Consider the following 15,230-nt stretch of genomic DNA (forward strand, 5'->3'; position numbering starts at 1 on the left):
ATGTATGCCCTTAACGGGGCACTTGTGTGCTCGAGAATAGATATATGCCTGTGAAGTGTGATATGATTGATAGGTGTGTTTAACTGAGGACTACGAATGTTCCCTCGAGACCTAAATGAAATTAAATGAATAATATGATATAAAGAATTATATGACATGACTGATAATTGTGTATATATACTATACTAATTAGGTTATGCAATAAAATTCATTATTTGACATGATACCCTAGAGCTTAATGTGAAACTATATAATCTTATGGGTGAAAACTGAATTATGTGATAATTTGTAAATCACCGCTGAAGTGAGGATACGTTATAGGCATATATGTGAAGTAATACGATGACATAGAAGGACATACGAGAATAAGTGACGCCTTTAGCCTAAGTAAGTTGTAACATCTCAAAAATTACCCTAGATGAAATTTACTGTTTTAGGTAAGAAATCGACGATCAGGGATTTTGGTGAATAAAATCGATATTAAAAATAGTAATAATAGAAGAGATGATATTGTTTGTGATCTATATGTGTTGGTTTATGAATAAGAATGTGATAATGTATATGATTTGTATAAATGGTGTGTTCGGAGGAAATGTTATGTAATATGATATCTGATATATGGTGTGATGGGTGGAAATGATACACGATATGTGACGTGATGTGAGGGATTAATATGTAATATGTGGTGTGACGAAGGATTTGATCAGCCCAATGTGGGTGCATTTTGCTTTGCACACATACCTGTGTTTATCGCTAAGCAGACTTGGGTAATAAGTGAAAATATTTGATAATGTCAATTATAATATATTTGATTATGTGTATATGATTATGTGTACATTAGCCTGTGGATAATATATATGTTTGAAAGGTGATATTGTTGTTATAAGAAGGTAAATATGTGAATTGGTTGATACTTGATATAGTTGAATATGCATGCCCTTAAATGGGTTATATGTGCTATCGAGTCGAGCTGTGTGCTGTGAATGAAAATATAAATTCTGTATGGATTATATGTGTGTTTGGAATCGGTCAATATGAATTATGATGTGATGTGATAAAGATATAAGCTGAGTATTTGTCCTTGATAAAAGATATGTGATACAAAATGTGATCTGACTAGAAATGTGAACTCCGTAAGAACTATGTGTGCGCTTGAAGACGAGCTAAACAAATATGGAAATTTAAATGAGGATTTATAAATGGAATGGAAAAATGAAAATGGGTGCATATATGTGATAATATATATGTTGTGAGAATGTAGGTGATTTGTGTGTGTTTCGATATATGAGAATGTCGGTTATAGCAATATGTATATATTATTTTTTTATGTAAGAACGTTGTTGATTGGTATATGTGTCACGATATATGATAATATATATGATTTGTAAACGTGTTGGCGTGTTGATAATGTGTTATATTCTTTAAATTTAACTTGACAATCTGTGTAGGCTGTCGTCAAGTTGTGGATTTTACTATGTATCATATTCTATGAAGTTGGTAAGTTGATATGACTATGACCTTGGCAAGTTCTAGGAAATGAAAGATAGAATAATGAAGTTATACCAGGTTATAATAAATTAATGATGTTATATGAAGATACGAGGGACATGATAATAGAGATTAGATGACATGGTACGATAAATGTCTATAACTATTTAGATCATGTAAAATTTCGAGGACGAAATTTTTTTTAGGAGGGTAGAGTTGTAACACCCCAAAGAAATGACCTTAGTTGGAAATTGATTTTCTGATTAGAAAAAAAAAACGGAGAATCAGGACTCTTGTCGAATAATTCGATATTGAAATTAGTGGTGATTAATAATATGTTTAAAATGTTATGAGAGTGAAGATTTTGAAATAGTGCATGAATTATAAAGAATGGAAATGATATTAGAAACTAGTAAAAATTATCTGTAACATGTTTTCGCATATTAATTCGAAATCAAGAAGGAAATAAATTGAAATATAAAAGTACATGATTAGAAAGTGATTAAATGAAAGTTAAGTGTTAGAAAATAATATGAGGTTGGAAATGGAGAGATTAGAAGAAATACATTAAGAAGTGTAAAACTTGTCTATCAGATTTTCGGTGATTGTTTCGACGGCGAAAAAGGCCAAATTAAATAAGAATTATTCTTGAAAATTAATTAGAGGTATTGTACCATTATAATTAAGTTTTACAAGCATAATATGGGTAGAAGAAGTTAGAAGAAATTAAGGATTAGATTAGTGTTAATATAAAATTTAATGTTGATGGGAAAATGGTAAAATCACATAAAATAAACCAATTTATTTACCTAAATTGTGGAGGGCCGAGACATTCCATTCAGCTTGAAGAGAAAGGTCTAGAAATTTGAAAATACAAATGAGGGAATTAATGGAGACAAATGGCTAAATATTGTCCACAATTTATTTTAATTGTTTGAGGATCACTTTTAAGCATCAAAATGGGCATTCTTCTTCCTCATTTCTTCTCCCACAAAAATATCGACAGCCCCTTTTCCTCCCCCCTTAACCAATTTCTTCACAAAATCCCATCTTTATTGATGAATCGATGAAGCAATTGCATGATTGGACTATTTGGAGGTAGGTCTACCTTTCTATCCAAATTTTGAAGCACATATTTTGGTATATCAATTAGTTTGAGTTGTTCAATTTTCAGACCTCATGACTTGGGGAATTTGATTGATTTTATTCTTTGAACTAACGTTGAATGCATAGCATTTAGACGTATTTGTTAATAGTTTGACCTTTGCTTTGAATGGATTGAACCTTTATCTATAAAGTGCCATAGAGGATAAAAACCTAAGTTAGGGATGTTGGGATTTTATTGTTGATTAGTTAGAAATGGTTTGGGAATGTGGTATAAACATGTTTATTTTCATTAGTTTGGAGTGGATTAAGTCCTCTGTTTTTCAGTCCCATGTTCCGAATTCTTTAGCAAAATTAGAACAGTAAAAACCTTGATTTACCAATTTTTAAAAATAACTGGAATGGGTCTAAAGGTCCCTGATTTTTATGGAAAATTTAGGAGTCCATTTACTACATGTATAAATTGTTTGTTAAATGTTACCAGAAACTGTTAGATTTGGTAGTCTGTGGTGAAAGGAGGATATCTCTCGAACCATTAGGAATTTTCGAGGGAATCTTGTTGCTTTGTAAACTAGACTTCCACAGGTATTTGAAAATATCAAGTTACGCCTCTAAAGCCTTTTGAATGAATATAGCACGTTGATGAAAAATCAGTCCAGTGCAGACGATATATTAGAAGTTAAATGATGATTCATGGAATTACTTTACATTTAGGATAATGAAAGAGTTTAGTTTGTAGTAGTATCCCTTCCTTATAAACTTATGTGTGTTATAAAGCTATAAAGTAGCTAAATCCAAATAGTTGCAACGGATAGGAAAAAGATCGGCGAAAGAAGAAACGACGAATGGAAAGGTTTGGAAATGAACGCCGTCCAGGTCGCATGCTCAGCACTTAAATGGCCTAATTCTCTTATGTGTTTTAATGTGATTATTTTGTGACATATTGTCTTGGTAAATTATGAGTAATTATGTGATAAAAGACTTATGTAGTAAAATATGAGAACATGATGAACTGTTGAATGAGTTAATAATGAAAGATAAAAAGGGAAGGGTATGATTGTGACAGTGAAGATGATTATGTAAATGTGGAAATGGGCATTAAGGTGAATGTGATAAATGATATATGTTGATGAGATGTATGCAAATGTGATTACATGTGATGATGTCTGATCTATCTATCTGTGATGAGGTCTGATTTGTCTGGCTGTGTTGATGGGAATCTGGGAGGGTTTTGAGAGTGTTGGAATTTAATCTATAAGTTCGATATGATATATGGTGTGAAAATAAGTTGTTGAGGTGTTATGTTGGAAATAGTTGAGAATCTGTATTGAGATGAAAATGAGAATGATTATATTTGACTGTGTTTATGCCCCGTGCTTGAGTGTTCTCTGTGGGTACAATTGGCATGCCATAGGACAGCAGCGCTACATTATCTGTTATCTCTCGTCTTCTGGATAACCGAAGCGAAGATCGTCTGATATCTGTCTGAAATCTGATCTGATATGCACCCTATGGGTGGTCTGTTCCCGGGATTATCTGTCTGCACCCTAATGGGTGGTCTGTACGGCGTCCTCTCGAGGACCATGACCGCGTCTGTATCTGATTCTGATCTGGTCCGCGTACCCTAGTCTGTCACTAAGCACAAAAAGGGGCTATGCGTGAAATTTTGGAATGTGTTGATCAAATATACGTGACGATATATGAGTTTATGGGAAATATCTGTTATAATGTGTTAGGTTAATATCTTATACATTAAACTAGATTCTGTTATGATATAAATATTGAAAACCCGAGAACTTGCGGAGAATAGTTATGACATGAGTGAAGAATTCGTATTACTATACACTTCTGTTGACATAGTTTGGAAATTTGACGTCGTGGATGATTGATTTGACTGTTAGTACAAATATATTGATACGATCAGGTAATGGATTTGTAAAATGCTAATGAGTTAAAGGTAATTCAAAATATCTGTCTATATATGTGTTTGGATTCGTAAAATCGTTGATGATTGTATATGCTGGTATGCAATATTAAGTAAGGATATCACCTGGAATATACTTGATGCATATTGGGAATGATGAAGACTGTGGATATGTTCTGCGATTGATATTGGTTAATATTGGATTTTAGGCACGTGTTGGTTATAAGGGAGATGTTGCCCAAATTATGTTGAACATAAATAAAATGATAATAATATGATGGGTGTGGTAATAAGTGGTAAATAAAACAATAATATGGATTGTTAGAATTTTAAGTTGTATGATTATTACTTGTAGAGAATTTTTGGCTAAAGTGTTGAGTGTGCTACAGGTTATTCAGCATTGGAGAGTACTAGTTGAGGTTTCTTAATGTCCGTCTCAGCACTGCATCCTTGCGGGTCACTGAGCTCTATTACCGATAGGTCATTCGAATGGTTAGTTGTGGCATGTTAGCACTAAATATTGTATTAAATAACTTCCACTGTAATTGTAAATTTAATGATTTAAATAGTTGAGTTTCGAATGGTTCAGAAATATGAAATTTTAATTTGCCATACTTTATGGTACCGGAATTGTAACATCACCTGCTCGGCCTGCGGACGACCGGGTGGGGGTTGTTACAGGATTGATACGAATTTCATTTGTTATGGACATATTTTTTAAAAAGTGAATGTTTTGTACCAAATTCGTATTTCGTCCATATGTTTTGTACTAAAATTGACCTTTACTCATTTTTAAAATCTCTTTTCAGTTGATACTTTTACAAGTGCTTTACCATTCTTAAGTATGAATCGATGCTAGATGCTTTCTTTTGGTTAGATATGTTAGTAAAATCATTTTGTGAAGTAGAGAGACTGTTTGTAGTTTCTTACTGTTCATTATCTAACCCCTTGATCACCTATTCATGATGTGAATATCCATAAGAAATTATCACAAGGAAAAGTCCTTAATCATAATCATCTTCGCTCGTAGTATAAAATTATTCTTTTATAATATTTCTAGAATTAATCCCCATGAATCCTTTGAATCAATGCATAGTGCTTCTAAAAATCACAATAACTGATTATCTAAAGATTCTAAACTATTCTCTACTGTCTCTAAATTCCAAAAAATATGTCATGAATCATGATCGTGCGTCCAAATTACCCCTATAATTTCGACACATCTTTTCGGTGGTTTATATTATGAATTAGATTAAATAAGTCCATTCATACTTGCACGAGTTTGGGATCGGTTGACACGAAACTATATTCTCTTTCTTACTTTTCTATTCTCACTTTGATTTCAACCTAAGAGCATCTCCAATGCACGGATGTCCCACTCAGACAGCCACTAGGACTTCCTAAAAACACCTCCTGCCACGTCACTAGGACTTCCTATCCCACTGCCACGTCACTAGGACTTCCCCTGCACAATCCGCCCTTCCCACTAGGACTTCCCGCAATAAAAAAAATCACAAATTCACAAATAAAACAATTTACGTTTACGGAAATAAAATTTCAACACGAATACGAACGGGAAAAATTTACGTATATATAGAGTTTTTTTAAAAAAAATTAAATACCGGACGTCCGACCCACGCCACAATGGCGGACGTCCCGGTCGCCCGTCCCGAATGTCCGATCGGACGTCCGCCATTGGAGATGCTCTAAGGAATAGTTGATAATAATCACTGTTCACATCATTTCTCTTGTCACACGTAGAATTGAAAGTCTCCACAGCTGATTTTTTCTTGGTAAAAGGCAGGAATGTTGACTATTTCTTTTTTAGGAAAAAAATGTACTATTACTAATTTTTCTGTTTAGACACACTAGGTACTAGTAGGACTATGTAAACAGTGCTATCAATTTTAAACTAATAGTAGACTTGAAGATAGGCTAGAATATCAAATTATATTTATAATAAAACTAACATAATGCTTGAATCTTTTAATATAGGAAAATTTTAATAATACCACGCGAAATCAATTTCATTTAAAATAAACAAAATATGAGATCATCGTGACAACCAGGTAATGAGAAGATTAAAAATAGTGTTGATAAATTAGAAATCAAGAGTAATAAAAATATTTGGCCAAGTCAAAATTTCTAACAATAGACTCGACGACATTTTCGCCTCCAATTTACCAAATAACCCTTTTAAAACTCAAAGAGCAAACGAGTCTTGTTTTAGCCTCGAGGTCAAATTTGGACTTTCAAATCCACACTACAAATTTAATGATGTGAGCCACATTGACATATTCAAGTTCATATACACGACTTATTCCAGCACATCATAAATGGCCTTGGTCAACAACGAATACTAAGAAAATATTGGTAATAACGAGTTTGATTCAACACTATAAATTGAGGCAATCCAACCATACTTCTCATTCTCAACCCACAACACAAAAAACACATACTTGTGTCCAAACACAACAGACCTAGTTCCCATATTTTGTTGTTTTTCATAAGTTTGTTAAGATGATGAACTCCCAGAAAATGTGCATTATCTCGTTTATGTTCGTAGTTTTTGTTATTATGTGCATGAGTCAAGTACAAGTAGAAGCAAGAATATTGACGCAGGATTCGTCATCCAACCAACTCAACATTCCAAGTATATACGACAATGCAAAAGAGACGATGTCGTATTGGTTTCAACAGCTAGCATCGGGACCGAGCCCTAGAGGACCAGGCCACTAAGTTATAGATAAAGAATTCATTTATTTACTTTTTATTCAATTCTTTCATTCTTTTATGTCTCTGAACTGTTCGGATATTCAATAAAGATTTGGAATAGTTTCATTAAGTTTATTATTCGATCGTTACACTATCTAGTTATTAGTTTGATTCATATCTACTACTACTAATTCATTTTAAGATATATATCGTCCAACTCAAAATATTCATAGCTTTAGTTTGCATGGAGAACTCCAAATGATTACTTAAATTAGTTCTAATATAATATCGATCAAATTACACTAAAATATACATATTTTTTTACTTAAAATGGTAAAATTAAAATTAGTTTCAGTATATACTAAGTATGTGCAAATTTAATGCTATGTAAAAAGATAGTAGGGGTATATAATATTATCAACACAATATATTGTATTAAAAATGTAAAGCTGAGCATATGGCTTATATAAACAGTGCTGAAATAGATCACATGTAATGTTTATATTATCAAACTAAATCTATTTAAGTCGAACACGACTACATGAGTACAATAGTTCATATATAATGCTTATAATAATATACTCTAAACAAACTCGCACCTAATTAATGAACTTGCAACCAAGTATGGCTGACCCAGGACTTGATGTATTAATTTCCCTATCTATAATTATACCTTAACTAATATTTGTATGGTTTTTTTTAATAGGCAGCTCAAAACAAGCTATGAATAAAATAACCCAATAAAAAATTATGCACGTGTGGGACTGCACATATTTTACTGGCCCACTATTCGTCTAGTAAAAATTAACAAAGATTAGTGTTCATTTGTTTCTTTTTCTTTAATTCTTTAGAAGAGGAGAGACTACATTACTTTTATTTAATCAAAATACTATAAGTTTTACAAAAATGTTGCACGATAAGTAATTACCACATGCTAATTTAGGTGGGTCCTTACAACTCTTTAGTGTTAAGTTTCAAATAGATCACAGCCCTTGAATCCCTGGATTAGATGGTTATCCCTGGATTGGATGGTTGTGATTAGGTGTGCACAAACCGAACCGGCCCGCTCTTGAATCCCTGGATTGGATGGTTGTGATTAGGTGTGCACAAACCGAACCGGCCCGGCGGTTAACCGCCGGTTCGTGCCCGCCGGTTCATAAACCGGAACCGGCGGTTTGAACCGTCCGGCGGGTTGCCGGTTCCAACGGGCCGGTTCAGGGTCGAAGGATGCGTGAACCGTGAACCGGCGGTTCAACGGTTCAAACCGCCGGTTCAACCGAATTTTTTTAAAAAAATTATTTATAAAAATTGATTTTAATATTTAAAATCAATATTTACAAACAAATGAATACAAGAAATTCGTAATAGCCCATATATATTTGATGGGCTTGCGAATTTATGAAACCATTCTTGGTTGTTTCTCGTTTATAGAGACATACTTGAATGTTTTATGTTCCACTTTCGATGTGGGACAAACTCATTCTTGGTTGTTTCTCTTTTATAGAGACAACCTTGAATGTTTTATGTTCCACTTTCAATGTGGGACAAAATCATTCTTGGTTGTTTCTCTTTTATAGAGACATCCTTGAATGTTTTATGTTCCACTTTCGATGTGGGACAAAATCATTCTTGGTTGTTTCTCTTTTATAGAGACATCCTTGAATGTTTTATGTTCCACTTTCGATGTGGGACAAAATATGTTGAAGTACTTTCTTTTATAACTACATGTTTAGAGCATTCATTCATATTTTCAAATGTGGGATATAAAACTTTCTTTTGTCTTATACTTTTCTTCATGTTTTGTATGATATATATAAACAAAATTATTATTCAAATATATTCTTGATTGATAAAAATAAAGAATTATTGAGAAATATGATTTGTATATAGAAAATATTTATTTGTATAATAATTATTGTTAGGTTTATACAATTTGTATAAGAATTATTCTTTCAATGTGTATAATATTATTTATTAGTTAACATATACATAAATTTATAAACATAAGTAAATCATTAATAATAAATAAAATATTAAGTAGTGGTTATTAATTTTTGTAAAAAAATATATTCATTATAAGTTGAAATACACTCTCTATAATTCAATACACTCTCTATAATTCAAGTAGTGTTTTCCCTATAATTCAATACACTCTCTTCCAATTTAAATGCTCAAGTCCAATATTAAGTATTGATATTTTAAAAATCAAAAGGTTTAACTTTAAGTAGTGTTTATTAATTTTTGTAAATAAAATATATTTATTATAAGTTGTAATTTTTAGTCTAATTCAAATTTATTATCAATAAAATTGTAATTTTCACCTTATTGTTTGAAATTTGTTTAAGCACATTTTATACATAATAAAGACTAAAAAGTCAAAAAAATTACTCCATACTTAAAGTTGGATTTGATTTTTAAAATGGCAATACTTGGATGATAGTATATTGGATTTTATTTAATTTAGAAGATAGTATATTGAATTATTCTCTTTTATAGTTACACATTTTGGATGTGTTACTCTTTATTTCAATGTGGGATAAAAGTCTTTATTTATAAGTATATTATAGATCGTCCATCATTCTTCATCTATACTAATACTCTATCTTCTATTATTATAATTTAACAACAAATATTATTATATAAACTATTATTCATTAGTTCTTTATCATTAATGATTTGCTTAGGTTTATAAATTTATGTATATGTTAACTAATAAATAATATTTACACATTGAAAGAATAATTCTTATACAAATTGTATAAACCTAACAATAATTATTATACAAATAAATATTTTCTATATACAAATCATATTTCTCAATAATTCTTTATTTTTATCAATCAAGAATATATATTTGAATAATAATTTTGTTTATATATATTATACAAAACATGAAGAAAAGTAGAAGATAAAAGAAAGTTTTGTATCCCACATTGGAAAAAGATGAATGAATGCTCTAAACATGTAGTTATAAAAGAAAATACTTCAACATATTTTGTCCCACATCGAAAGTGAAACATAAAACATTCAAGGATGTCTCTATAAAAGAGAAACAACCAAGAATGATTTTGTCTCACATCGAAAGTGAAACATAAAATATTCAAGGATGTCTCTATAAAAGAGAAACAACCAAGAATGATTTTGTCCCACATCGAAAGTGAAACATAAAACATTCAAGGATGTCTCTATAAAAGAGAAACAACCAAAAATGGTTTCATAAATTCACAAGCCCATCAAATATCTATGGGCTATTATGAATTTCTTGTATTCATTTATTTGTAAAAATTGTTTTTAAGTATAAAAATCAATTTTTATAAATAAAAAGTATTTTTTTTAAATTTTCGGTTGAATCTCCGGTTCAAACCGGTGAACTGCCGATTCATGCCAAAAACCAGCGATTTTGAACCGCTTCGTGAACCGGTGGTTTTTTGAACCGGAACCGGAACGGCTGGGACCCTTGGCGGGCCGGTTCTGGTTCATGCATATGATGAACCGTGAACCGCCGGTTCATGAACCGGAACCGGCGGTTCAGAATCGTTGTGCATGCCTAGTTGTGATCAAAATAGCCGAGCTACATTAATTGATGAAAAATCTACATTATTAGTCGATGTACATTATTAGAATGAAAATCTACATTATTATACTATAATGCTACATTATTAGTCGTTGTACATTATTAGAATGAAAATCTACATCATTAAATGACACATGACATTAACCTAACCATTAGATGGAAAAATCGTGAGGCTGAGATTCGGTTGAATGCTTGGACAATATTTACATGTTGAATTTGAATACATCCCTACTAATTTAAATCTAAATACTCCCTCCTTTTTTCTTAGAAACAAAAACTTTCCTTTTGATCCATTTCTTCTTTTTTATCTAATAAAGTGAAACTCATTTTCCATTAACACACATCTTCTTTCTATCTATCTTTTACTTTACCAATTTTTCAATAAAACTCATGTCATTCTGAAATTTTCTATTTTTAGGAAACGGATGGAGTATAGTATATTCAACAGATATACAAAATGATAAATGAATATTTTAAAAAGTTAGAAGGTAAAACTCTGAAAAAGAAACACCAAACGCCAGAAAGATATCAGTTACTCCTTCCGTCCGCGAATAGGAGTCTCATTTATTTCTAGCACGGGTTTAGAAATGTTAAAAAAATAAGTGAAAAAAAAATTAGTGGAATATGAATCTCAATTTGTATATACTTTCTCTGTCCACAAAAAAGAGTCTCATTTGTGTCCAACCATTGTGGATGCCCTAAGTAAACATTAATACTGTTCATTTTGTAAAATACTACTACTATAATGAGAAGCAGTATATTGTGTTATATGCATGTTACTCATGAACTTCAAACCTTTATAAAGCATCACTTCACTTCACCTGTATAGTAGTATAAAACGTTAGATTTTCTGTCAGCCGACATACAGAAAAAGAATTCAAGGTGTAAAAGGAAAAAAGGAGTAAAAAAATGAAAAACTAAGCCAAAGATCATAAAGAAGCTGTTTGAGCAGAAGATGGTGGCGGCTGCGGCAGAGTCGCCGTGGAGTTGTCCGTCCAGTTCTTGTCCCCCCAGTGCCACAACATGCTTTCCCAGAAGCAGAAATCTTCGAAGCAGGTCGTCAGCCGCGGATCCTGTATCTTAATTTGCCAGTGCCCGTCGCTATAGTTACCTTTCTCAGCCTGCCTGCGATCCCACTCCAACGCTGCCTTCTGCTTCGATCGAAGCAAGCAGTACTTCTGTAACTTCTCCGGCATTGCATCATGGACCTTCCACCATGTCCTGTGCGCCACATCGCTTGCAAATTCCTGCAATATGTCCACGTTCCAGTTGCAGTCGTAGTCCCTGAAACACAGCCATGGTTTCATCCCCAAATAGTGAAGCACGTATAGCACTGGCGGATCAGCACCAAACAGACGCGTCTTCATCTCTTTCCTCTCCGGCTCGTCACCAATCCAAAAGTGTTTCAAGAAATTCATGTGTTTAGGGATCCGATGCCACCATGGGAAGATCTCATTCAAGTACCCTTGGTCTCCACCGTTGTACGACTCTATCTCGTTGATGTGGTCCATCAGCAGCTCGAATGTGCAGTTTGATGGCTCGATCACCATCACCCCCGAGTTGAAGAGGGTCGCGTTGTTCCCTGTGGCTGTTATCTCTGGCATCTCGAAGATGAAGTCGATGTTTCTCAGAACTAACAGATCAGCATCTATGAATATAATCTTGTCGTAATCAGTCAACTGCCAAAGACGAAACTTGCTGTAGTTCCATTCATTGTAGGCATCTCGTTCTGCCTTTGGATTTCTTATTCTTTGAATCGTATGGATTTTCCATCCCGCCTCCTCAAGGCCGCCCCTGTGGTAGTCGCTGATACTTTCATCAACTAGTATCACAAGATCACGAGTCGAACCTGCCATACGGATGCTCTGAGCTGCAGCAATCGCCCCACAGACGTAGACGTGAGCTGAGTGCAGAATAGTTGCATATGCTTCTCGCCTTGCATTACCCGAGTTCCAATTATCTGCACATACACAAGTATAAGCTCAAGAACATGCTGCTACAACCAAACATGCCCGAATGAGTTATATACGACACTATAACATTTGAACTAACCTTCGGTCTTAAGAGGAATTGCAAGTTCGCATGACCCGACTGGAAGGTTGAGCTTTTCCCTCAGTTTATTCAAATTGGGCTTATACAGCCATATGTTGCCTTCCCTTACAATCAGCTCTTTGCAAGTAAACAGATTAGGGGTCGGGAAACACTCGGTGATTAGAAGAACATGCACAGGATGATACCCCTTGGCCATTGCAGCTACCCTTGCAGCTTCAAGTTGTAAGTGGAAACGAGCTATGTCCCTTGCCCAGTTTTGCTTGGATTTATCACACGGAAGCTTCACCACAATAAGATCCAACCGTGGTTTCCCCGGGTAGTGAATTCTGGGTAAAGAAGGACAAGTGGAACATCGAACTCTTCTTCCTCGTCTAGCCATTCTGGATATAATGTTTCCAAGTAACATTGGGAGAGGCATAATCTGTGAAAAGCACGGCATGCTCTGCATCCGGTAACAACTGCTTCCACTGACTAATTTCTTCCTCGTTGAGATTCAGCAACCCTACTCCCTTATACTCATCCCTGTCGGTTAGTCTCTCCATTGCTGCCGATGCTTCATCCCAGTCGATATCTAAATGTGATGTGTAACTTTGATCTATGCCAAATCTATCGGCCAAATTTGACCTTCAATAAAGTATCACAATAAAAGAGTTTGACTACAGTTAGAAAAGCAGAAAGAAAATTTATCCAGCCAAACTGTGAAACCACTGTTACAGATAATAACACGATTTAAGGAATGATGAGTGAATAGGATATGATACCTATATCGAGAACGGGACATATGATCTGAATCATGAATTGACGGAGAACGTAGAATTGTGAAAAATGCTCCAATTATGATGATGATCATCACAGCCTTCAAGGTGGAGAACTTGAAGCTCGATATCCTGTCCATAATGGATCGATAAAGGGATCGTTCCCCATCTTTAAATACTCTACTTCTAAGAAACCTTCTTTTGCTTGTATCCTCACTAAAAACAACCACAACAAAAAGGGTAGATCAGATATAGAACTAGAATCGCATTCAAAAAGGGGTGAAGTTGAAAGTATCAAGCCATCTTAGAGAACAATGGATATCTAAGGTGACATACTGATCATCAGTGTATCTAAAAGGGGTGAAGTTGAAAGTATCAAGCCATCTTAGAGAACAATGGATATCTAAGGTGACATACTGATCATCAGTGTATCTAAAAGGGGTGAAGTTGAAAGTATCAAGCCATCTTAGAGAACAATGGATATCTAAGGTGACATACTGATCATCAGTGTATCTTTGCAATGTCATTGAATCCCAGAAAACTCATGTGCTTCAATTACAGCTAGAGATGAAGGATTTCTACTTATGAACCTAAAAGAAGCTGGAACAAAATCTGCTGAATCAACAGATTAACGAGTTTATTGTAAGTTCGGGTATGCTTATTCCTGACCATAAACATCATAATCTCTCAAACCCCCACCCCAAATCTTCCAAATGAGACAGTGTGGCAGTCCACTTATCTTCAACCACCTCATCTAGTAGGAAAGTAACCAGCTTAATTACCAAATTATGAACTACCAACATCTCTACTCATCTAAATGATTGGAAATAGTCAACACGGCGACAATGAAAAGCAAGTTCCACCAAATTCTCCCTGTTAATTACTTGTAAAATGCACCAAACAAGGCGTACAATACAACAAAATCTTCAATAAACTATTTTCAAGAGCAGCACATTGAAAAGTTCAACACATAAAACTGCACCTAAACCAGGATAACCTTTTATAGTCTCAAACAAGAAAACATAGGGAACCAGAAATTCACCAACCCTCCAAGCTCTGGACTACTTTTCACCAACCAATCATCAAAATGCACAAAAATTAGCTCATTACCTCAAAAACCCCACAATTATATTCACACCGACAATGTCAGTCAAACATCTCGGAATGAAGTGCATAAAAGCAGCAATTAAACCCAAAGAAACAATCCTTCAAAAAATAAAAAACCAAAGAAAACAAGATGGAAATGCGAAATCGAGAGACAATCCAAGAAACGCAAGTAGCAGTCAGAATGTAGAAAATTACGGTGAAAATTAGTGAAATTGAGCCTTACTTATTGAAAGAGAGCCTATGCCTGGACTCTAGCGAAGTAGGCGAGGTTCCTCTCATATTTTTTTGCGGCTCAGTCGCAACTCAGGAAAGGCTGCAACTCATCTCAAGAAAAAAAACAGAAATACTATTTGTTTTGTTCAAATAACAACAAATCCAAGTTTGGGAGGATTAGAAAAAGATGCTTTTGGAATTCCAAGGTTGTGGATTCATAGAAAATGGGGCATAGCTTCCAATTTTAGGAAACCAGGATCGAGAGAGAGAGAGAGAGAGAGAGAGAGAGAGAGAGAGA

At 34.0% G+C, this 15,230-nt stretch overlaps 1 protein-coding gene, 1 long non-coding RNA gene and 1 pseudogene across 2 annotated transcripts in view; 1 reads left to right on the forward strand and 2 right to left on the reverse strand.

Moving 5' to 3' along the window:
• The first annotated feature begins 438 nt into the window (after positions 1 to 438).
• Positions 439 to 5,115, forward strand: LOC121754999. The gene is made up of 2 exons (XR_006040598.1): positions 439 to 2,586; positions 4,906 to 5,115. It is a non-coding gene; the product is annotated as an uncharacterized LOC121754999 (long non-coding RNA).
• Positions 5,116 to 11,581: 6,466 nt separating this feature from the next.
• On the reverse strand, positions 11,582 to 15,224 carry LOC121756164 (annotated as a pseudogene).
• The window catches only part of LOC121754670, a 2,630-nt gene continuing 2,478 nt past the window's right edge, over positions 15,079 to 15,230 (reverse strand). Inside the window, exon 8 of the mRNA XM_042149992.1 lies at positions 15,079 to 15,122. Coding sequence (XP_042005926.1) covers positions 15,079 to 15,122 — 44 coding nt within the window. The remainder of the gene's footprint in view (positions 15,123 to 15,230) is intronic.

This window comes from Salvia splendens, chromosome 11, assembly GCF_004379255.2.
Source record: "Salvia splendens isolate huo1 chromosome 11, SspV2, whole genome shotgun sequence".
Classification (NCBI taxonomy): Eukaryota; Viridiplantae; Streptophyta; class Magnoliopsida; order Lamiales; family Lamiaceae; genus Salvia; species Salvia splendens.